A 25,463-nucleotide genomic window follows, 5' to 3' on the forward strand; every position below is an offset into this window, starting at 1 on the left:
GACTAGAACCTGGATGATCTGGGTCAGTGGTGGCAAACCTATGTCACGTATGCCAGAGAGGGCATGCAGAACCTTCTCTGTGGACATGCGCGCCTTACCGCAGGAGAGTGAGGAGGAGCCTCCAACCCCGGCCGGGAGCCCTGGGAGGCATCCGGGGGCCTTGCCTGGCCGGGGGCGGGGGGGGGGGAACGGGGCGAGGCCAGCAACCCACTGAGGGGCACTCCTCCACCCCGAACAGGCGTGAGCCTCTAGGCTGCGCACCTGCCCTGGAAGGCTGAGGAGCCCGCGCAGCTGCAAAGCCAGCTGCCTCCTGCTTGGCAGCAGCCTGGGCAAAGGAGGGAGGGGCAAGGCCAAGGGGGGAAAGGAATGGACAGCAGGGGGAAGAGGGAGATCCAGGCGTGCTCCCAGGGTGCCCCATCCAGCCAGGCCATGGGGAGGAGGAAGGCTGAGAGGCTCTGTGAGGGGACATTTCTCACATAACCCCCCTCTGCCCAGCAGTCCAGTGGGAGCGCTTCCTCCCTCCCCTGTCTGGGGTAAGGCGGGCGGCTCACATGCGGTGTGAGGGTGAGACGTGTGGGTGGGCATAGCGAAGCTGCTGTTGCGGCTTTGGGATGCCAGCCCTGCATGTGGTGCTGGTTCTGCCTTACTTAGAAGTAAGTCTCATTAAAGTCAATGGGGCTTACTCCCAGGAAAGTGTGGATAGGATTGGACTGCCAGACCCCAATTCTATGCATGTCTACTCAGGAGTCAGTCCCATTATAGTCAATGGGGCTTGCTCCCAGGAAAGAGTGGCTGGGATTAGAGCCTTGGAGCCTGCTCCTGTGCTTGTCTACTCAGAAGTAAGCCCCATTAGAGTCAATGAGGCTTACTCCTAGGAAAGAGTGGCTGGGATTGCAGTCTTAGAGCCCACTTCTGTGGGTGGGGCTTTAAAAAATTTTTTTCTTTTTTGAGAAAATGAGCAGTGGCAAGGGCTTGCAGCCACCCCTTCCCTGCCAACATTTCTTTACCCAGCATGTAATTAGTCTGTGGAACTCTTTGCCACAGGAAGCAGTGATGACAACTTGCCTAGATGCCTTTAAGAAGGGATTGGACAAATTTCTAGAGGAAAAGTTCATTACAGGTTACAAGTAATAGTAGGTAAAAGATGTTAATGTATGAGTTGTTTTTTTCTAAACCAAAACCTCAGTATTCAGGTTAAATTGCCATGTTGGCACTTTGCGATAAGTAAGTGGGTTTTGGGTTGCAGTTTGGGCACTCGGTCTCTAAAAGGTTCACCATCACTGATCTAGGTTTTGAATCCCCAAAGTCATGGTGCTTACTGGGTGATCTTGGACCATTCACTCTCTCTGAGCCTAGCGTACCTCACAGGTTTGTTGTAAGGATAAAGAAGGGGAACTAAATTAAGAACAATGGGAGATGTAGTTCTTATGGTTGATGACTAGTAGGGACGTCAGAATCTGGGAGCTACATTTGCATGTGTTTTAATACCTGGCATGCTGCCATGAGTGTGCATCCTTATTTCTGGACAAGTGATCATGTCGTGAGAATGGATGATGGCCGGATCCCAAAGGATCTTCTCTATGGAGAACTCTTGCAAGGAAAGCGCCCTACAGGTAGACCATAGTTGCGATACAAGGACATCTGCAAGAGGGATCTGAAGGCCTTAGGGATGGACCTCAACAAGTGGGAAACCCTGGCCTCTGAGCATTCATTCGGCTTGGAGGCAGGCTGTGCAGCATGGCCTTTCCCAGTTTGAAGAGACACTTGGCCAACAGTCTGAGGCAAAGAGGCAAAGAAGGAAGGCCCATAGCCAGGGAGACAGACCAGGGACAGACTACACTTGCTCCCGGTGTGGAAGGGATTGTCACTCCCGGATTGGCCTTTTCAGCCACACTAGACGCTGTGCCAGAGCCACCTTTCAGAGCGCGATACCATAGTCTTTCGAGACTGAAGGTTGCCAATACGATACAAGATCCTCTTCCTAGAGACTCTCCTGCAAGACCTCTCTGTTACTGAAGCCACTGACAAGTATGCTTTGAGCAAAGGGAAGAGAGTAGTGGTTATTTATTTAGGGCGCAATCCTAACCCCTTATGTCAGTGCTTTCCAGCACTGGTATAGCGGTGCCAATGGGACATGTGCTGCATCCTGCAGTTGGGTGTCAGTCACGGAGGCCTCCTCAAAGTAAGGAAATGTTGGTTCCCTTACCTCAGAGCTGCATTGCCCTTATGTCAGTGCTGGAAAGCATTGACATAAGGGGTTAGGATTATGCCTTTATTTATTTATTTATTTACTTACTTACTTACTTACTTACTTACTTACTTACTTACCTATTTTAGTATTCTGGACAAATCTTGGAATGGATTCAGGAGAGAGGAAACAACTATTTGATATTTTAGAAACTATATGTATATTATTATTATATATATTATATATATAATATTGCTGAGCCCATCCTGAATTGAGATAAATATTTTGCTTAAGCCTAGCTCATCATTCATAAAAACCATTCCTGGTGTATGACAAATGTTGTTGTGACCTTGGACAATAATGCCTGACAACTTGCATGGTTTTTCAGGAAAGATTTGGTTCTCTCCAGCTTTTCACATCATTCTTCGTCTAAGGAACTGACACTGGTTCTTAGTGCCAGCTGATCTCTCCTGGTGCTTTTTGTCTCACTATTCTTTCTTCATGTTATCCTCCCTTTTCCCTTCCCCAATCCCCTCTCCAGTGGAGGCTAAATAAATTACCTGTGTGACATGCTAAACTTTATCTGGCAATGAGCCTGGGAAATCAAATCTGTTCCCAAACCCGGGTTTCTTATTTGGCAATGCAGTGTTTTCATGTTACTAAATCAGGTCACCTCTTTGGGAGGCAAAGGGGAAGAAAACGGATATCCCTATAATTAACAGAGTAAATGCAGTTAATGCAGCAGGCTTATGTTTATGGGATGGGCCAGCAAGGAAATAATTTTGAAAGCAACTTTTCTGCTGCATGATTTTATTGTGATTTTTAAAAATTTTCTGTAGGGAAGACTCTGGTTTCCACTTCTGTGACTGACCTATACACTATGTTTTTCTGTCTCTTTCAGAACAAGACACTTTGGAATACTGTAATTTAGTTTTGTTAAGAGTAGATTTATGTAATTACAAATGGCCTTTTTGCTTATGCTTCACAGAAAAACAGAAATAGAACTGGCTAAATCTGGCATTAGGACATGAGCTGTTCAGCAGAGCTCAATGAACAACTTGTGGCTCATTATGTTTAGTTCCATTCAATTCTGGGCTCCAAGGTATGAAGTAATTGTCCTTGGACAACCTTGGGAAACCCTGCCTTAAGCTAGAAATAGGAGGTACTGGAATTGTCACAAAATACGAGCGGGGTGTGTGTGTGTGTTGGTAGATGATGAACTGAGTGATAACAAAAATGAAAATATTTAAGATTCAGATTTTTAAAATGATCCCTTGATTATCAGCATGACCTATCCCCCAGCTGCCACACATGTGAACATCCTCTAGCACAGTGGTTCCCAGCTCTTTTTCACTTGGGTATCCCTTGGCAGCCCATTTCCATAAATTGTACCCCTCTTATTGGCAAAGTGTTTGTAATTAATATAGTTACTTTATTTCAAACGTATGTTTTCAATTACTGATCCATATCTGATTATACATAATTTGATGACCAAAAACTAGCTGTTGATGGGGCTTTTGCAGCCAGCTAGCTGCCTTCCTTCTTGCTTTGCTAGCCCTGCAAGCCTTTTTCCACCATTATTCAATTCTTTTTCAAGTACCCCCATAGCTCCTGGCAAGTACCCCTGGGGGTACATGTACCCCAGGTTGGGAACCACTGCTTTGGCAGATACTTTTACTTAACCACTACACCATTGGAAATGCTTCAGGTGCTTGCCGCCTTAAAGAAAACTACTTGTGGGTTCCTTAAAAGTAAGCAAAAGTGGTGTTATTTCACGAAATGAGTGGTCTTTCATGTTTTGATCTTAATGTTGTTTTATATCATGATTTGAGCAGAAATCATTTTACATTCTGTGTTGGTCACTGTGGGAAACAGGATAACGGATGAGATTAACCTTTGGTCTGATCCAGCAAAGTTCTTGTTATGGTCTGAAGACCACAGGGAAAGTTGCTGTCAATCAGTGTCACCCAGTTAAGGTCTTTTGTTGACACATCTTTCTGTGAAACCCTGAAGCTGTCAGAGTCCACAGCTTGATGTGCCTCATGGTCGACTAGGGTCAGATTTTGTTAAGCATAACAGCAAAGATGTAGGTGTCATGGGGCTTATTGCCACATGAATTTTGAATCTTGCGTACTTTGTATTTTTGATTCATGCTTCAGGTAGGTAATTGTTGTGCTGGGCAGTGTTAAAGCATTGGTGTTCAGAGGATGTACACCCTACCTCAGCACTACTTTTTTTAAATCTTTTCCTGTAATCTAAAAAAAGGAGAGGAGAAAAAGTGTTTGAAACTGAAAATACTGGATTCTTTGTGCACGGGGGAAAAAAGAACAAACCCCCCAACTGTGCTGCTTTTGTTTTGAAGGAAGTATTAGCTGATTCAGTTTAACAAGCTAGAAAAAACATTTAGAATGTGTACAACAGTCAGTCTTGAGTAGCAGGTGGCTTGAAATCCATAGGCTTTTTGAAAGTACATCTGTTGTTCCAGATTTTTAAAAGACATAAATGGTGGTGTTAATAAATGTTCAGTACACAGTTCCTCACTGTGATTTAAATATACTTTGAGGATATTGCCTTCTCATGGGGCACACTTAAGTTATCATGTATAGAGATGGGGGAAGAGAGAGGCTGTTCTGTTTCTTTGAACAAACCTTTCATATAGTGAGCCGGATCCAGTCATCCAAATTGGCTTCAGGGTCCAGCTTCAGACTGCCTCATTAATTCAAATGAGAGAGTTCATCACAGGCTGGGACATAGGAAACTGCTATATACCAAGTCAGACCAAGATCAGGGTTGTCAACATACAATTCAGCATTCTCCCAAGAGGAATTTTTCTCTGTCCTGGCTGGAGATGCCAGCGTTGAAACCTGGGACCTTCCAGGTGCAGACCACCTGCTCTACCACTGAGCTATGATCCCAAATAAGAGCCTAATCCTTGTAGGAGTAGGCTGCTGGATAGGGGAGCATTATGACAGTGGACGTGACTTACACTGTCATAAAATGGCTGGTGATGATGCGCGCAGTGCTCTGTCAGTGGCTATTTTGCATGTGCTGCTGCAAAAAGGCTGTAGCTCTGCTGCCAGACCCCACCACACCCATCAGTCCTGGTAGGTCAGCACTGGGGGAAAGGGGTGGGTGGGGAGGGAGAGAACTGGAGGTGTAACTGGGCAGGGAGATGTCAGGAGGGGGTAGTACCAGCAGCCACCACCAGATCCTATCTCTCCTGTTGTAAAGCTCCCTGCCCCTTTTCTGTCCGCAGACATATGCTATCAAAAGTGCTGGGTGGTGCGGCTGCATTGGTGGGGGTAGGGAAGAGGATAGGATTGAGCCCTAAGAAATATATTGAAAGCCGACATTTCTTCCAGCCAAACTAAAAAGTACTTTTGTTTGATTGGCTTGTACCCATTCTTTTTCTGAAGCACACACATTTTTTTAATGAAATACGGTGCCCTTTTTGTGTTTTTTATAAGACTTACAGCCCAGCTTTATATGTGTGTTGCATATATGCAACATTGGGCAGAAATGGCTTGGTCTGATCCAAAGGTTAATTTCCCCAATATAGTCACTCTACAAATTCTTAGAGAAGAAGCCTGCCAATTATAGCATGTGATCACAAATCCTAGACAGCCTATGAGTGCTCTGTAGAAGCACCTCCCTACAACCGGTATGGAGCTGCTACAGCTTGTGGTTCATCATGCTGACTCCATGGAAACTCTCTACCTGCTGTTCCTAAAGGGCATGATTAATCCAAAATAATTCTGGGCCATCTAGTTCTGTGGGTATATGCAGAGTTAGGTTGTTGATAGCATTAGTCACTGTATAAGCATATGTTAATATTTGTTTCAGCTCTACAAAGTATCATATGCCCTCAGTGTGGCTTAGTTATGTTCCATTTGTCAGTAGCTTTCTTGGACTTGGCCACAGTTTTCCAGACTTTCACTGGGCCTTTTCTTGTTCTCCTTAGCCTGTGACCTGATGACCCTGGGGATATTAGCCTTAGTGACCTCCACTGGTTGTGCCTCTGCCAACGCCCTGCAGTCCTTGACAGATGCCATGCACATCCCTCACCTCTTTGTACAGCGCAACACAGGAGGCTCCCCACGGACAGCTTGCCACCTAAATCCCAGTCTCGAGGAGGAAGAATACACGCTTGCAGCCAGACCACCCGTTCGCCTCAATGATGTTATGCTGAAGCTAGTCACCGAACTGCGATGGCAGAAATTTATAGTATTCTACGACAGCGATTACGGTAAGTGCAGTGAATCATTTTGAAAACATCCCCTGAGCTTCACTTGAATGTTCTGTATCCTGTCGTTCTGCTGGAGAAGTTAGACTAAAGGCATATATTTTGTGTGTAGCCTGTGGGGAAAATGTTTTGAATGGACAAACTTTTTTGTTTTCTTTTGAGCAAAAGGCTGCAGTGAAAACTAATTTTCAGCCAGACTGCAAGTTGCTTAGCAACACCTTTATCAAGACAGCGGAAGTTTGATTCAGCTCTCAATTTTTCTGTAAAATATGAATAAACTGTTGACACTGATTGGCAGAGTTCATATACTGTATGTAAGGCAGTATATAATGAGAGCTCTTAAACAAGTCCTCTGTGATCGGCTGCTTTTCAAGTCTCTGTGTTAGTTGCTTTAAAAATTAATTTTCCGTATTGCTGCATGTGTAATTTCATTATGACTTTTTTGACCTGTTTTCTCCTTTCTGGACAGAATCACAGCAGCCTAGTTCTGACACCATTTGAGTAGTATTTCCCATGTGTCTTGGGTATAATGGACATGAAGAATTTATTTCAATATGAAACTTGCAAAAATTTGAGGCCCTGTTATCTTGCTGAAGAGCTTTCAAGCAGAAATTCCAAAATTTAAGTGTGTCGGGCAATTAAGTCAACGGTGGTGTATTTTCAGATTGAGAACATGCTGTATGAGTCCCCCTGCCCTCCCACCCATGCTGTAGAAGTGGAAGATGGACAAGTAAATATAATGCATAAAGTATGAGGTGTGATTGATAAGAAAACACATATACATAGACCTGTTTGCTCAAGGAAATTTGACACAGGTTTTGTGAGTGTTGATTACGACTTCTTGCTCTCAGTTTCTCAATAGAGCTAGAGGCCACCAAAGCATTAGACATTAGTCACAGGAAGGGTATTCTCCTAGAGAGATGGCATTAGAGAAATTGTTTGATTTTCCAACCTTCTTCCTAGAAAAAGCTTCTCCTTTCAAAGGGACAGTTTGGTAGATGAAATTATAGAGTAGTCATAGCCAACCAAGCATTGGAACTGAGGCTCAGTAATGGATAAGGAGTTCACTTAACCTTATAAGGAAATTAGTTTTGAAGCGAACTCAATTAGATCCGCATGTTAATTACAAAAGGTAACTGGGTCTTGAAATAATATCCATCTGGCTAATGATGTGCCCTGTGTGTTGAAAAGGATTTGGTCACTCAGACACCTTTCATGCTGGGCACCTTGCCTTGAAGGTGACAAGTCCAATATGCACTCATGCAATCTTGTGGTCAGCGTTAATGCAAGATATTGTTGTTGTTGGCAACCTTCAGTCTCGAAAGACTATGGTATCGCGCTCTGAATGGTGGTTCTGGAACAGCGTCTAGTGTGGCTGAAAAGGCCAATTCGGGAGTGACAATCCCCTTCCACACTGGGAGCAAGTGCAGTCTGTCCCTGGTCTGTCTCCTTGGCTATGGGCCTTCCTTCTTTGTCTCAGTCTGTTGGCCAAGTGTCTATTCAAACTGGGAGAGGCCATGCTGCACAGCCTGCCTCCAAGCGGGCCGCTCAGAGGCCAGGGTTTCCCACTTGTTGAGGTCCACTCCTAAGGCCTTCAGATCCCTCTTGCAGATGTCCTTGTATCGCAGCTTTGGTCTACCTGTAGGGCGCTTTCCTTGCATGAGTTCTCCATAGAGGAGATCCTTTGGGATCCGGCCATCATTCATTCTCACGACATGACCGAGCCAACGCAGGCGTCTCTGTTTCAGCAGTGCATACATGCTAGGGATTCCAACACGTTCCAGGACTGTGTTGTTTGGAACTTTGTCCTGCCAGGTGATGCTGAGAATGCATCGGAGGCAGCGCATGTGGAAAGCGTTCAGTTTCCTCTCCTGTTGTGAGCGAAGAGATAGCTGGTAGACGAAAACATATCCCATAAGTGGGTTCTCTGATACATACACTTAGAAAATCTGATTGGTTTTCTAGTGTGTTTTCTTTTTAGTTGTGCCTTGATAAACAGCTGATCATCTGAGCAGGGGATGTGGCACATACTCTTAGGGCCTACGTGCAGTTGTTTGTGCCCAGAGAAGTTCTTTTAAAATTGTAGAAGAAAGGGCTCAATTGCTGTTCCCCTGAAAAGTTGGTTTAAATGCTTTCTGTTTGAAGTGGTGTCCTTGAATGGGAAGATAAATATTATTTTGTGTGGTCTTAATCCACATAAACCACTTGAGTTTTATGATATAAGATATAAGTTGCACATGGTTGTTGCTTTGCTCCAGCATCAAGAGACCATTGTGCAAACAGATGAAGAGGATATTTGGAGAAATGTATTTTATATGTAGTAACACAGATTATAGGGTAACTAGTTTTGTCAGCTTTACTATAAAAAGAGCAAACTTGTGAGATGAAGAAGAGCAAACTTGGAGGATGGCAGAATGTCATGGGTTTTTTCCTTGAAAATGTTTGTCAAAACACACCTTCCGAGAGAACTGAGGTTACGAGGGTTTAAGGATTTGAACACAATTACCATAGTTTTTGCTCAGCCAGACTGACTTGTGTGTTGAGGAAGGATTCAGTTAGATCTTTTCCTGTAGGCAGGTATTTTTCATATAAAAGTTGTTCAACAATTTAATTGTGTTGGTCTTCAAATTCTTTCTTCTCTGAGTGCCAAAGTAGTATTACTTTAAGTATGTGATTATAACTATTTTTTTTCTCCAAGTCAGTAAACAGCAGCTGTATCCAGATCATGGTGTGAGGAGAAGTGGGTTTAACCCTCTGCTCCTACCACTTTCTCAGTCTGGATCAGCCCTTCTTGTCATGGCTGCAATTTTAACTGCAGGACTCCTTGACTCCAGGGCAGTTTCCCACAGCAACACTGTCTGTGTGTTGGGGGGTGGGTGAGAGAGACCAGATCATGGCCATGGCAAGGGCAGAGGGTTAACTTTCCTCTCTCCAGTGCTGTCCTCTCAATTTATAGGGACACAACCCAGCTGCTATTTATTCAGTACAAAACAAGCAGACTAGCCTCAATCATTTCCTTACACTTACACCTAGTTTGAGCCCAACAGCTTATTCTGCAAGCACCTTGCATGCCAAGTGCTGTTAATGAATTGTCATCATTGCTTTCTAAAAATGTACTGTTGGCATGAAGCAGTCATGTTGCATATGAAGGCTTCATGTGCATTAGGTCACCATTGAACTGTATTTTGCAGTTCTTGGTTTCCAAGTTAAAAGAGACTTGTGCAAATTCAAGTTTGAGTCACACACTGAAATAGAAATTGATCACTTAATATAAATCTTAGTTTCGTCAGCACAGTGCAGATTCAATTGTGATCAAATGTTCCCAAAACCAAGTAGGCAGTCTCGGGTGAAATGAAAAGCTGAGGCAGCTTCTGAAAACAAGAAAGGATTAGAGGCATATTGTAATATGTGAGCTACTGTGTTTTGTCAAGAGATAACTGTATACCAAAGTCCAAGCTTTGGTATAGAAAGACTGGTGGTGATTACTATCTACAGGGGGGTGTGGGGGGTGTCTACTATCCATCTGTGGGGGGTGGGGGGGTCTGAAGGAAACAGAAGGGAATTTCCATATCACTAGTTTTGCAATGGGCACAGAACAAATCTTTATCAGGATGTTCATATAAGCACAGGAAACCACTGATATTTGATTTTCAGCATATATCATATGGGAACAGCATATGGGAACTTCTTGCCTATCCTGGCCTTTAGTGTAAAGCAAAACAAGTGTGAAGGATTATGTAGTGAAACAAGCAATGTGTGTGTAGCTGTGTTTTGTGCACAAACAGCATTCCATCCGTTCTGTTTATGGTAACACCTGAAGTGCAGCTTGTAACTCCCCATGACTGGTGCATGGAGAAGCAGAGCATCTCTGTAAGTTATGCATGAATTCTGAGTGCCTTGCTGGGACTGAGTATGTTTAATGAACAAAACTCAGATGTGATGTATTCATTTATACCAGAGATGGGAACTTGAGTCAGGTGACCTCTGAGTCATAAAAACACGTGTTTTTTGCTGACTCATGTACACTTGAGGCATGTCAGTGACTCTGGCATTGTCTCAGGTCAGAGCCTACTGACTCGAAAATGAATTCCCATGTGTGCAGGCTCAAGTCTGTGCCTGGTGTGCTTGCTTCCTTTCTTTTTGTGGCGTGAAAGACCTTGTGGGGCCATCATTCAGACTGAGCGAGCAGCAGGGAAGTTCCAGCCAGGAGACAGGGAAGGGTTAATGTTTTGCTTTTGCATTGAGCTGGAGGTGGGGAGGTGGGGGCAAGCTCTCTTTTCCATCTCTGAAAGAATGATGATCATTGATGATCAAGATGATGATCATTGAATGAAGGATGGGCAGTCTGATTTTTTCCTTTGGATGAGGGAGGGAAGAAGGAGGAGCCCAAGGGAGTTCTTGCCTTAGAATTGGCTGGAGAAGCCCAAGGAGTGGGGAAAGAAGCTGGGGGGAGGCAGTTTGTAGTGATCACGCTTTCCAACCTCGTGGCTCCTGTGGGCTCCATTGTTACTTGGGAGGAGGAAGCCTCACTGATTGACTGGTGCAAATGGGATTTCTTCTTGGTAGCGTTAAGAAGGATTGGGTCATACTGGTAAGCCTCTCAGCTGCTGCACATGACCTTAGCTTCTGTCCCTGCTCTCACACCATCTGTCCCACCCCCTCCTGCCTTTTTACAGATGAGATGGGGACATCAGGGGAGTGATTAAAGAGAACTCTCTCTCTCTCTCTCTCTCTCTCTCTCTCTCTCTCTCTCTCTCTCTCTCTCTCACACACACACACACACACACACACACACACACACACACACACACACACACACCCTGACAGCAGCTCTGTTTTTCCCCAGTAGCTGACTTTTTAATGGAAATTAGTTATGACTTGTGTCTTTTAGAGTTGCCAAAACATGCTAGGCAACTCAGAAAGTCCATCCATTAGGACTTGTTTTCAAGTTGAGTCAAAGGGGGAGGAGACTCGTGACTCGAATTAAGCCATTCTGAGCTTGTTCATCTCTGATTTTTACAAATCCCTTTCCTCTTATAAAGCTCAGAGCAGGTGCTGAGGGGGGGTCTCCAGCCAGGCACTGATCATGTCTCCTCCCACTTTGCCCCAACTACATGATAGCAGGCAGTTCAACTGTGGCCTTCTTTTTCTTCGTATGCTTATATTCAGGCCTGCTATGAAACGTTGCTCAGAATGACGACGTGAATTTAAACCCCGATTACAGACATATTCTTGTAGCTTTACAGTAAGCTTTTGGCTTAATGTTTTAAAAATGCATTTGTAGCTGCCTAGAATAGAACAAAGACACAGACTGATTTCCCTCTCCGTGTCCCCAGTTCTATTTTGAGTTTGCAGTGCTGTCAGGTTTTTTTTTCCAAGTCTTTTGGTTTCTAATAGAACAAATTTGATCTGGAAGCCATTGTGCAAATTATATTACGCATTTCATATTTATTCCCAGGGTTGCTTTTGTGACTGTAACAGCACTTTGTGTAATTAGGTTACTTAATTTAAGTGTGGATTTTGTCATTCCTGTTAGTGTTTTTATTTAGTAATACATACATAACACAAAAAAATAATTAAATTACATTTCTCACTGAAGTTTTTACATAGAAGTTAATTTCAGCACTTAGGCTTTTATGACATGAAGGCAAATGTTTAGTTATAAATACCAGACATAAATATGAGAAATTGCCACCTTCCTTTTGGAGAGCACACTGTTCCTCCTTCAAGCCCTTTCAACTGTTATCCACAGTTATAGGAATGTTATGGAAAACCAGCAGAGAGGATCTCCTCTTTACAGTCAAATCACTTAGTAGTAGACTCTCTTTAGTAAAATAAGGTTCACTATACAAGAAGTTACTCACTTTATGATGACCTTGTGATTGCTGCCAACAAGACCTCTTGGATGATAGATAAACCAATCAGTGATGTGAATGCTAGTGCTTGATAGCATCTCAGCCAATAGCAGCATACAGGTCTGATTTCAGTATCTGTGGGGGTTCCATTCCAGAATCCCTTGCGAATACCAAAATCCACATACACTGGAGTACCTGTATCAAGGTCTTTAAATACAAAAAAGCATGCAAAAATCTCATTTCCTACCTTTGCTTGGCAAAACCATGCCATTTTCAGGCCTCTCAGGGTTAAAAATAACTAAAGACCCACTTCTGGGTCTCCCAGTGTTGTTGCAGAATTCATCAGTACAGAGCAGCGGCCTCCAAACTGAAAATGTCTGTATGTAGAAAGAGCCCTCCCTATTTCTTTCAAGTTGATCTGGGCACAGGGATGCAGAATGGTAAGTGCCTTTCGGGAGGGGGGGGGGAGAGCTGTTTCCAAACCCCAGATCCAGCCAGTGGGCTGGGGTTTGGAGAGCTGTGGTATAGAGCTATACAACATTCAGCCACCTGATGGGGCTGAATGGAATGGTATGGAATAATATCATTCTATTACATTAGCCCCATCTAGTGGCTTAATGCAGTATAGCTCTATACTATATGATGTTGGGAGACCCAGAAGTGGGTCTCTACAGCTAATTTTACTCCAGAGAGGCTTGGAAATGGTGCAGGTTTGTCATCTGGAAATCATTGTAGGAAATCTGATTTTCATAAGCTTTTTTGGAATTTAAAGGACACTTAGCCTGGGACCATGGCATCCATGGTGAGTCAAACCCACCTATGCTGGGGTTGGACTGCATTTAATGTCATGATTATGTGACTGGAGGGAAGGATACAGCCAATGCAAATGCAGAAGCAAACGCAAGCCTTCTAAGGAGTGTTTCAGCCAGTAGCAGCATTTTTATCATTGCGGCTCTGTGTATTGTGAAAGAATTCGGCTGAATAATTTGTGTTTTATTATTATTACAACATTGAGTAAAATAACCATCTTTTAGTGAGATAAATAGCTTAGATCTTGGAAGAACATTCTGATGTCTTGGAACAAATTAAAAGCGGTGCGTTACTGAGTTCACATTACAATGTTTTTGTAATACACGGTGTCTCCAGAATGGATTCTCATCAAAGTGGGGGTTCATGGTATAGTGGCTAAAGCAGTGGTTTCCAAACTGTGGGTCAGAACCCACTAGTGTGTCACAGTCTGATTTTTGGTGGGTTGCCAAAGGGTGATGGAAAGACCAGATAACTAATTGCCTCAAGCCCTGAGGCTATTGAAAAATCAGATACAGTACTGTAGCTGCAAATTAACCTGCAAAGAGCTCAGCATGCCTGTACTCACTCTTGCATTTGACTGAATCCACCCAGACCATTTCAGTAGTGTTACAATGAGGAAGACTGCATAGGAGGTGGAAGTGATGAGACTTGATTTCGCATCAGTCTTGCTCTTGAGTGTGGGAAGTAAGAACTCTTGTCATCAGCGCTATCAAGTTCCTCATTCTCATTTCACTGGTATGGCATGGGGTGTAACTTTTAGCAGAGTAGCCACAATTCTGCTCTATTCATTAAAGAACCAACTCCCAAATATTTAAGTTTTAGCCGAAGGGAACTATGAGTGTGTAAGTGGCCTGAAATCCATTGGTAGTCCCCTGTTATAACAACAGGTACAGTACTCCCTTTCTGAAAAAATTATGATGCAGTGGGGCACATCTCAAAGACATCATCAGTATTAGCGTGTACTATAAATACACATGCAGAGAAGGGGGATATTATCTGGGTTAGTTTAAATTCAGGACTGCAGTGTTATTAGACAGAACCGTTTACTTAACACTCAGGAACCAGGAAATGACAATGTTAATTGCCTTCAAATGTAAGATCATAATTCAGTTTATTCTGAAAATACACGTTGATCTTTTAAAGAGCACACTTTTTAATGAACTCTGTGGAGATGAATATCCAGGGCACTTATTTTGAATATGAGAGCTAAAAAAATAATAACAAATCAGTGCACAAAGGTGAAATTATATCTCCTTAGCATTTGGCTGTGTGCCTTTTTTTTTTTTAAGTCTTTTTGCTAGATAATGTATAAAATGGCAACTACAGAAAGCACTTACAGCAGGAGAGGAGTCATACAATTTCATGGAGCAAGAGAAAAAAATTACTTTTGAAAGGGGGCAGAAAAACAAAATGTGGTTTGTTTATAAGCTAACTTGATGGGTGAGTGGGAGGCAAGAACACAGATTTTAAAAATTAATTAAAGTTAAAGAGCCTATTGCACCAACACAGTCACTTCACACCGTTTGCCCAAGAAGGCTGGTGACAACGTGAGAGAATTCTTGATCTATGCACTGGATCTCTTGCAGATTAAATGGACCCTCTGAGAGTGCCCTTTTCCAGAGGCCTATTCCCACCCCATGTTCCTGTGCCAGCACTGCTGGGGAATTCTCATATAGTTTGTGTGAAACCTCAAACCCCAGACTCCTGCTGTTGCCAGCCAGTTGGTTACTGTAGTAGATGCTGTCGGGTAACCCAGGTCCAAAATTATAATTGATAATTATATCTGTGGGGGGGGGGGGGGAGAGCATGGCACCACAATAACGTACCTTGGGGCTGCACCCATCCCTCTGGAGATCAGGTGTGGCCTCCTGGTCTTCTCAGAACACCGCCTAACACAATTGGAGTTTGGTGTAAACCAGAAGTGACTTCTGGTTGCATCTAGGAGGTCCTCCTGAAGCCCTTCAGGAGTGCCCACTGTGTGTGTGTGTGAGTGTGTGTGAGAGATAGAGATATTTTTATCATTAAAATGAAAAATTAGCACTGTTGTAGATCACAACAGGTAGCATTTTCTCCCACATTCACCCTCAGTTTCTGAGCAGGCATCACAAATCTAGCTACTTTATGTACCATATTTCTCTAGATCAGAGGTGCCCAAAACCCAGCCCACAGGCCACTTGCGGCCTGCTGCGGGTCCCTATCCGGCCCCCAGGGGGTCCCCCATGGGCACTTGGCCCTTACCCCAACCCGTGCTGGCTCACCACGCGAGCTCCGTGCCTTGCTTTCCCTCGCTGCCGCTAAGCTCAGTGGCAGCAAAGGAAAGACAAGCCCACCGCGTGCGCAGGGCCTTTTATAGTGGGAAGATTACCTGAGACTTGTAGGTCTCGTGTTACTTCCCACTATAAAAGACACTGCGCGCTTGCCGGATGGTCTCTCCCTGCCTTGCTCATGGGCTGGGCTGGGCTCCGCTCGGCTGGGCTCAGATCCCCTCCCCTCCCGCAACCTGGGGGGGGGAGAGAGAGAAACAGACAGACAGACAGCACGAAGGAGCGGAGCCCAGACCGCAGCACATGCCTCCAAGGGGGGAAGGGTTGGTTGGTTAGCCAGCCGGCCGGCCAGGCAGGCAGCAGCAGCACAGGCTGCCCTAGCGAGGAAGGGCGGTTAGGTGGGCAGGCATGCAGGTGTGGAGCAGGCAGGCAGCCAAGCGAGCGACCAGGCAGGAGCACATATCGCCCAAGCAAACGAGGGAGGGAAAGAGGGCAGGTGAGGGGGCAGGCGAGCAGGTGGGTGTATGTGTGTGAAAGTGTGGAAGATTCCCCCTCCATTTGTTTGTATGAATGAGATCATAAACTGGCCTGAAGATCTCCCCCCCCCCCCTTATTAGGCAGGAGGTCTGGTCTAGAGGGTAGAGCCTCCATTTGCCTGAAGATAACATCCACAAGGTCTCCATTTCGAGGCCACTGGCACCGTGCGACCTTGAAGCAGCTGACAAGCTGAGCCAAGCTATTTCCATCTGCTCTGAGCGTGGGAGGGTGGAGGCCAGGATGGAGGCCAGATCAGAAGGAAACATCTGAATTGTTGTGGCTCTTGAAAGACAGAGCCTTCTTTCAATTGTAAAAATCCCTCCGGGGATTTAAATTAGCCTGCCTATGTAAACCGCCTTGAATAAAGTCTTGAATAAAGACCAAGAAAGGCGGTATATAAATACCTGTATTATTATTATTATTATTATTAAACTGGCATGAAGATCTCCACCCACCCTTTATTAGGGTGAATGGAATCATAAACTGGCTTGAATTCATCCATTCATTTTCCGTCTCTAATATATTCATTTATGTAAATTTATTCAAATTTGAAATGTAAATTAATTCTTTTTATTTCCCGCCATTAAGTGCAAGGGTGGAGCACTCTAGATGGCCTCTTCAGACAATTCCTTTCACAAGTTCAGTGAATACACAGAGCGGGAAGTGAGAGCAATTAGGATTTCAGAACATGCAAAAGCCCTTACCCTTCTGTAGCTGCATGTGCAGAGGGGCTCCTTTTTGTACAGTCAGCTAACAATAATATTTTCAGGGCATAATCAGTTGGATCAGTTCCATTCATCCCTCCATGTGTTCACTGAGCTCCTGAAAGGAAATATCTGAAGAAGGCTAGAGCTGTCATAATCCCCCAACATGAGTTCCTAAGTGTTCTGTCACTCTGACTCTCCAATATATTTCCAAAGGGGCTTCATAGACCCCCTGATACCTTTTCCTCATTAAACTTTTCTTATTCATATGTCCTGCGCAGCCTGAGGGGCATATATGGAGGTGTATTAACCTTGGGGACCTTTTTGGAAGCAGAAAGGAAAAGTATAGATAAATACGTAAAAGTTGCTATTTTGGGGAAGCACATCAAGGAAGATGTTTGAAACATAGCTGTTGCTCAGCTAACAAATTATCACCAAATCACTTCCCTAGCCAATGTGTGAAACCTATGAGGGACTCAGTAAATCTATTTTTGCTACCAGTTGGCAAGTAGATGAAGGGGGGAGGGGAGGGCAAGAAGGATAAGACCTTGGTAGGCCAAAACAGATAAGGGACTGTGTTGGCTTTGATGAGGCACAGTTTGTGCAGGCCTGTTTGAAATACTGAAACGCCACGGAGAACCCTGGAGGCAGAATGCCTCCCTTCTGTAGACCTCAGCAACTAGGATTTATGACAAATACAACCTGATGTTTTACAAGGATGAGATCATAAAAGAATCAAAATAAATCCCTCCCCATACTCCCTGTTTATGCAGATTGAACTCCTATAAACCCAGTGCATTTACTTTGTCAATCACATGTTTACTTAACCTATTGCAGTTGTAATAAAAATGTAATCTGTGAAATACAGAGCGCCATAGTTTTACGTCCTTGCTTATGCTAAATCACATTTCGTACCACAGGTTGTCCTGTTGAAGTCAACAGCCCATATCTTCCACTATTCTAAATCAGTGCCATGCCATTGACTCCCCCGTTTATCTAGTGAATATGTTGATTTACACTTTGTGGAAACCTAGATCAGCAGCTGCTTGGTGTGAGTAGGCTTTTCCAGTCTGCTTCATATGCATCTGTTAATACAATCCACACAGTTGTAGTCAAGTTCACTTTTTTTAGGAGAGGCTGTGCTATTTGCCATAGTATGTGGAAGAAAGATTAAGAGCCAGTTTGGATGTTACATTGTGGGGATTGGCATCCCCATGTTAAATTTCCTGTGTCCTTCTTATCATCTTACTGAGAACACTGTGTGTGAGTCAAGGGTTGTTGCATAGCTAATTTGAGCATGACAAGGCACGCTTACTTTCTGGGGCCTGTGAAGGTGGTCACTATTCTGGGCCAGGGAGTCAGAAGACAAGTGCAGAGGGTCTCCCTGTCTTCCTAACCCACATTGCTTTGGATGTGGCACAAATGATATTTCTATTCATCCTTGTTTTCTTGTTTTGTCTCTTGAGATTTTGTGACTCCAGGCACATGATGCCCTATGAGATTTCTAACCTAAAGACCTTTCTCATGAGAGAGTCCATGACATTTTGAACTTTCAGACTTTTGCTACAGAGAGCAATTTGGCCCTGCCATTTCATGGGAGATCTTAAGGACTCATCAAGCTTTCCTTCCTTTCTCATCGAAGCCCAGATGGTGTAATGGTTTGGGAATTGGACTTAGACCTTGAAGATCCAAGTTCAAATCGTCACTCAGCCATGAAGCATTTTGGGTGACCTTGGGCCAGTCACTGTCTCAGCCTTACCTATATCTCACTGAGTTGTTGTGAGGACAGGAGGAGAGAAGAAACTATGTTCACCATCCTGAGCTACTTGTTGGAAGGTGGTATTAAAATGTGAAATAATAATATTCTTCAGGCTCTGCTGCTGCAGCAGATAAGTGGCCTGTTTCTTCCATTTTATACTTCTGTGATTGGAAATTGTGCAGTAGAACTCTCTTTTTGGCTTGGAAAGGTTGTTCATTCGAAAAGGACTTCCTTAAAATAAGCTACTTTGGATTTGATGGCCTCCTGCATGGATGATGCTTCCTTCCATCAGACTGCTTCGTGACTTAAATGCTACCATGCTCAAGCTTACTGGAAATGCAATCTGCATGACCGAGTTCCCGTGGGGAGGATTCTAATATGAACTACATTATTTCCGCATTAGTTTTAAATGGAAGCACTACATTCCTTTTTCATACAAAGTGTGTAAACTAATTAAATCTAATTGCTGGGAAAATATGCTAAAATGAGCAGTTACCTAAATTCAGACCATGTTGTCTTATGTTTGGGTCTCTCCATTTAATTCCAAAGTAATACCCCCCCTTTTTTTTGTTACTATAGAAGAGCTTGGGAAGAATGGAAGCAAAAACATTTGTGGTCCTGTCCTAAAAACAATTACTTGCAAAGTTTTATGTAATAACCAGTTCCTTGAGTTTAGTCATACCAGGGCCTGCCTAGTCATGAAGTGAGCTGAAGTGGCTTGTCAGCAGTGGATCGTGGGGGATTAGGAGGTGGGAGATTTGGAACATTGTTCACCCCAATTTTGTTTCTGCCTGCTGCAGACACAAGCCTTATGATCCATTACTGCTCACTTTTTTTTTTGTATCATTTGCTTCCCTCCCCACACTCTGTCCTTGCATGGGGTGTGGAGTTTAAAAGGGAATGTGTTCCCTTTAAGCATTAAACTGCATTAAAGATGGAGCATGATGAGGGTCTTTCTGTTGGTGGTGGTTGGGTAGATGTGTGCATACTTTTCAAGGTGAAGATAATGACAGAGAGTCGGGTAGTATCGGGTAGGGGAACTGATTGGGCCATCCCTGAGTCACACTGTAGCATGACCAGGAAACAGAACCAAATGAAGACTATGGAAGAAAGAGTGATACTTGGCTCCATTCTCAGTGGTTCTAATTGAATTCCCCTTGTTCCCTCAAGGTGTAGATTGAATGTGTGCAGGGAGGGATCCAGGGTATGTGGGAGGGAGGGGTCTCTATAGTTCTTGGTGCAACAAGCAACTAGTACCCTGCAGTAAAACAAAAATTGTTTTCTGGGTTCATGAAAGGAAAATCCAATCCATTGACCTCTGTGGGCCCCAGAAAGCCTTGCAGAAGCAACCGGAAGCAACTTCCAGTTTGCTTCTGTGAGGCATTCTGGGTCCTGGGGAGGCCAATGGAGTGGGTTGTGGGCCTGGCGCAATCCGGGCATGGCCTTCGATGACTCCCAGTATTGCTTTGCAGGTTGACAGCAGGCATCCGTTTGTGACCCAGCACAGAGGATGAGGTGGGTCACGGTGGTACAATGTTTGAGAACCACTGAACTAGGGACATTAAAATCCCAGGGGCAGCAGGAGGCTGAGATTCACAGGCCCCAGAACATACAGAAGCAAATGGGTTAGCTTTCTGGACTAGAGTGCACAGAAGATCTGGTGCTAGCTTTCAGGAACAATGTCTAAAGGCCATTTGTCACTTGTGACGAATTAATATGCTTGAATGCCACATAATGCCACATTTAACTATAATACAGATCAGGCAGCCAGAAATGGAAGGCGCTTAAATAAAGAAACCCAAGAAGCTCCAGGACACTAGTCAACAGTTTAGCAAAGCAAACAAGGCTTTACTGGGGGGGGGGGGAAGGGGGCCCCATGTTACAAGCCTACTAAGCCAAGGGAAATTATGCTTGGACACTTGGAGGGAGGAGTGAAATGCATGTGGAGACTGGGATAGTGAACAAGAGCTATTGAGAAAGCTGCTCAGCTCCCTAATTATTTGATTTCAGGGTATGCTAGAACATGCTCCAGTGTGCTTTTTGTAAATCAATAGAACTCATGCTGCTATAGCTGCTTTAGATATTTTGGCCCATTGATTGTAAAGATGGCCTCAGCCAATTATGGATTATAAAGACAGCCTCTGCCAAATTCCAGTCCTTCATTCAAATGGTTGTATTGTAACAGCACGGCCTTGTTGATGACAGACATGGTGATACGTTTCTTTTAATGATCTCCTGTTCTGCAGACATAGTGACTTCTTAATATGGGGGGCGGGCGGGAAACCACTGTCTTCTGTGTGTATTTTTCAGGCAAGGAGAAAGTTGTGCTTTTTCCTTCAGAGAAGTTAATTAAAGCCATGCTAGCAATGTCTGCATACATTTAGTGCAGCATGGAAAGTCATACAAGATAGATCTAACCATAGCATTGGGCATTTTCACACATGTACATAGCTGAAATTGCCTTTAAGCAAATTTTTACATGTATGCCATGCAAATGTATGATGCCTTATTCTAGGTATTCCACAGCCACTTCAATGAAGGGGATAGTTCTGTGTACACAACGGAAAAGGTTTTCTTGAACTCAGTTTTTGTTTTTCCCCGTTTCTCCCACCTACAGAGTATCAGTGCCACAGTGAACCTTGCCATTAGTGCAGCATGCTCAGATTAAATCCTTTTCCCACCAAATTTGTTTGTGGAAGAAAGTTGCATAACGTCCACACACTTAAATTAGGATATTCAAAAAAGGCAAACAACTCCTTTGCTTCTTTTTTTCTGTCAAGCTCCACCCATAATCTGACAGTACTGCTCTGGTTCCCATATCTTACCCAAATTCTCCTTGGCTCTATCTATATATACTGTATGTACTCCCAATTATCTCCATTAATACATTTTTAAAAAATCCTTTATCAGGATCAAAGCTGTTAATTGTTCTGTTTTCCATAATGAAGCTTGACCTGAAACTATTCCAGTTCCACCTAGATTTCTCATTTGAGGGACCCAATATCATACTGGCAAATGACCCTCCCCTGTGAGTTCAGTGGTATTACAATATTCACAACATATGATTAGTCACTGTTGGAAGGGTTGATCTGGGCTTATCTAAACAATGTGTACTGTTAATAGGCAAACACATACAGGAAGAAAGAGCTGCATGGATTAAAGCCTTTCTGTTTAAAATGGATTTAATCAGCAATTGATGCACACAGCGTTTGAAATGAAGCTCATTTTTAAGGGGAGAAAGAGAGAGTTGGGGGAGGCAGAGAAGTATTCTGTCTCTACTGCCTGTGTTAATCCTGCCCCTTTGTTTATTTTTTATTGCTGCACTGAAGTTGCTGACTTGGTGAAATTAAGTCTCTCTATCATCTTTATTATGTGTGTTAAGCGCATGAATGTAGGCATACAAATCTTGCTGCTAAGTTTGTACTCTTTGCTCTTGACACAGGAGTTTACAGTTAATGAGAGTTCTTCCAGTCACAGCAGACCTTTAAAAAAAAAAAAAAAGACATAATCTAGAGCACCTTTGGAATCAAAGACTGTAAAATGAAAGTGACAGCCCAATCCTATCATTGGGCTGAAATGAAAGAATTCACATTCCAGGAGTGCAATACGAGTTAACAGCATTGCAAAACACAACGTGCTGTTACATACTACTGGGCTGCTGCTGAAAATGCTGTGTGGTGCTGGCCCTCCCAGATCCCCCAGTCAGCAGTGGGGGCTGGGCTGGGAGCAAAGAAGGGGAGGAATGGGGCATTTTGTGGGAGCAACTGGGGGTGGGGAGATGGAGAATCTCGTGGCAGTCATGCACATGGGATCTTATCCCCTCTTTTTAAAACCTCCCCACCCTTTTCTTTCCTTGGACATACACCACCAAAATGGGTGGGATATGTCCAAGGAGATCCATAGGAAACCTGAGGGCTTACATGGAGGTAAGTAAAAATGTTCTTTATTCACTTCCCATTTCTCTTCAGGCTGGCTTCCCATCATAACATGCAATGTGTGCCTTTTTGGTGCAGCTGCATGCTATAGCATGGCAGGGGATAGGATTGGGCTCTGAGAGAATGAACAACTTCTGAAAACAAATTCCTGGACTAAGCACAATATGCTCAGAAAGCATCCTGATCCTTAATAGTAAGTGTTATGTCCTCCTCCTGCATCACTGTTTTGCATTTAGTTCCCTGCTCCCCCAAGCAATCACTTGGCATCTGCTTTCAGATGGTGAAACTTTTGGGGTTCAAACTGATAAAAAAGAAAAGAAACCAAGTAAATCCTGCGGTTTGGAAGGCTACCCACTTCTGCTCTGGATAATTCGTTTGTTTGTCTATTGGTACAAACCTTCAGGGGATATGCACTGGCAGGTAGTGTCAGAGTAATGACAGAAACTTCAAGTTAGTATTTCACAGCTTGACTGCGGTTTCACTGTCATCACATCTGGTGTTGCACAGTGGCTAAGGACCACACATCATGTGACACCAACATAATCATTTCAAGCACTCCAGGTCTCCAGGTATCCTCTGCTTTCTGATGGTTTGTTTTCTGATGATCCACTCTTTCAAAATATTTCAGTTACACCTGGAACTCATTCATTCAATGCGCATGTACAACTCTTTCAAACTCTCTCTGATGTTCTAAAGGCTAAAATTGCCCTCCCCTATGTTGATTTGTAAATGACATGGTGATTCAAACTGTTTTGATACGTGTATGCAAGAGAGAGAGTAGTGCCAACTTTAACTCTGTTCCAAATTCCCAAAGATGTTAATGAGAGTCCATTTGCAGAAATCTTTGTGTGACAGCAGGAATTTGCAAGATAAAAAAGGCGTTTGCAGTTTGCTAGCTAAAAAAGCATTGGAAGCAACATTTGTAAACTAAAAAAAAGACTGGGTTCTGCTTTTCAACTGTTTCCACTTTTCAACACTGCTCTGGTTCCTAACCTGTCAAATGAGTAGAGGGTGCCTATATTTGTGAGATCCTCTGTGAGAATCACTTCTTTGGGGTGCCTCCTTCCAATCAGGGTTTATGTCCAGAGCAACAAGCTGCAATGGAATGCAGGTGGTGATCTCTTCTGGAGAAGGACAGTTCTGCAACATCTCAGCATTTGTGACATGACATGTGTGAGGGAGAAGTATGCTCCCCATTTTAATTTGGAATAGTGCATCTTGGCTCTCAGATGCCTGGAATACGTTGCCTTAAGTTAGGAGAAGCCTGGCTGTTAAAGGTCAAAACCAGCAGCCAGTTATCTGGTAAGTGAATGTTATGAACCAAAATGTCAATCCACTCATTTTATCAAAATGATATTTTGGTGCACAGTAATTTACCCTGATTTTTTTTTAAATCCACTTGACTAGAGGTATTGATTATAAGATGATCATTAAGTACTTTTGTAGTTGTAATTAAAATGGCACATTGAGGGAGTGTCTGCACATGAGAATACTGTTCTGGCACAATTCACTAGAAGACAATGAAGCAAATTAACTGGCCATTGTTGTCATTACTTCTGTGCAGAACACTCCCATCTACATTGTGAAAACAAAGCTAATGAGATGTCTGCTGTTTAATATCAATAAATATTTGAGTGCTAAAATGCCAAATAACAAGGCAGCACTCAGGAGAAATGTAATTCATTCGCTGCGGGCCAAAAAGTGGAAAAATGGGTTTCTCGTAATTTTTGCTGTCTTTTTCAGATTGTGCTTTTACACCTGAGAGTCTTCAAGGACTTGGCTGATAGTTAATTTATTAAAATGTAATCATATTCATGACTGGTAGGCATAATTGAGCACTTCTTGGAGAACCAGGCATCTGTGGCAAACAGTGAGTGTGTTGGTTTATGACAATGTGCTGTTTGGGGCTTATCATTCTTTAACAATGCCTCAAATGGAAAGGTCCCTGGTAGGGATTTCAAGTGCCTTGAATTGTGTATTTATAGAAGAATGCTAATATAAATTAGCATTTGAATATTGGTTAATAATGTGGATTCAAGAAGTGCAATCAGACTGAAATGGGAAATCTAGGAAAATGCAGGCCCAGCTCTAACCTAAATGTTAGTACTGTAAAGTTTATTAATCATTAATAAAACAATCAGCTGCACTGGTTGATGAGAAAATCCTATTGGTCAGATAAAAGAGTGTTCCCAATTAATCAGCAGATTAATTTTTTTAACAGAAGTAGTTACAAAAAGAGCGGGTGGCAAGCATAGTTTCTGAAGAAGGGTTTGCCCTTCTTTGTCATGTTGGCAGGAATGCCTTTTCTAATGTTGTGCATCCTGTGAACCACACTGACATAAAATAAAATAATCTGAGAGCCATTGGGGGATAGTGGTTGGAGCAGGGGTGTCAAACTCATTTCATGCAGAGGGCTGATGTTAGCATTCATGCTGCCTGCTGAGGGCTGGAAGTGATGCCATTAAGCAGATGATGGCCAGATAAGCACTTTGTTCTCACATAGAAACTCATTAGCTGCAAATGACAGAAGAGAAAAGATGGAAATCACACAGAGAGAGCCCAATTATAACAAGGGTCAGATAAATGACTTTTGGGGGCTGCGTTTAGCCCACAGGCCTTATGTTTGACACCCATTGGTTAGAGTGTCAGATGTGAACCAGGAAGAGCCAAGTTCAAAATCCTGCTCAGCCATTAAGCATTCTTGGTGACTTTGAACCAGTCACTATCTTTCAGCCTAACTTCACATAGTTGTGCGAATGAAAAGAGAAGGAGGCTCTATGTAGCCATCTGAAGGAAGGGCAGATATAAAATATATGAAATATATGATATGAAATAGAAATAAGGTCCAAACTGTTACATGTGTTCATACATAAATTATATGCGGGGTAATTAATTGGTTGTTCAGTTAAGGCTTACAGGACTTATCAACTAAGATTTCTTTAATCAGGTAAGGGTCATACTAAAAAGGATTGCTCATATCCTGCAAGCAGTGGCGTGGCTAGGGGGGTGCGGGTGGTGTGGGTCTCACCAGGTGACACACTAAAATTGTGGTGGTTAGGAGTTATACTTTCCCAGTTTGAAGAGTCACTTTGCCAACAGTCTGAGGCTAAGAGGCAAAGAAGGAAGGCCCATAGCCAGGGAGACAGACCAGGGACAGACTGCACTTGC

At 43.4% G+C, this 25,463-nt stretch overlaps 1 protein-coding gene across 1 annotated transcript in view; it reads left to right on the forward strand.

Moving 5' to 3' along the window:
- The window catches only part of GRID1 (glutamate ionotropic receptor delta type subunit 1), an 829,564-nt gene that overhangs the window by 349,995 nt on the left and 454,106 nt on the right, over positions 1-25,463 (forward strand). The window contains exon 3 of the mRNA XM_066620630.1: positions 6,150-6,434. Coding sequence (XP_066476727.1) covers positions 6,150-6,434 — 285 coding nt within the window. The remainder of the gene's footprint in view (positions 1-6,149; positions 6,435-25,463) is intronic.

Source organism: Tiliqua scincoides, chromosome 3 (assembly GCF_035046505.1).
Source record: "Tiliqua scincoides isolate rTilSci1 chromosome 3, rTilSci1.hap2, whole genome shotgun sequence".
Classification (NCBI taxonomy): domain Eukaryota; kingdom Metazoa; phylum Chordata; class Lepidosauria; order Squamata; family Scincidae; genus Tiliqua; species Tiliqua scincoides.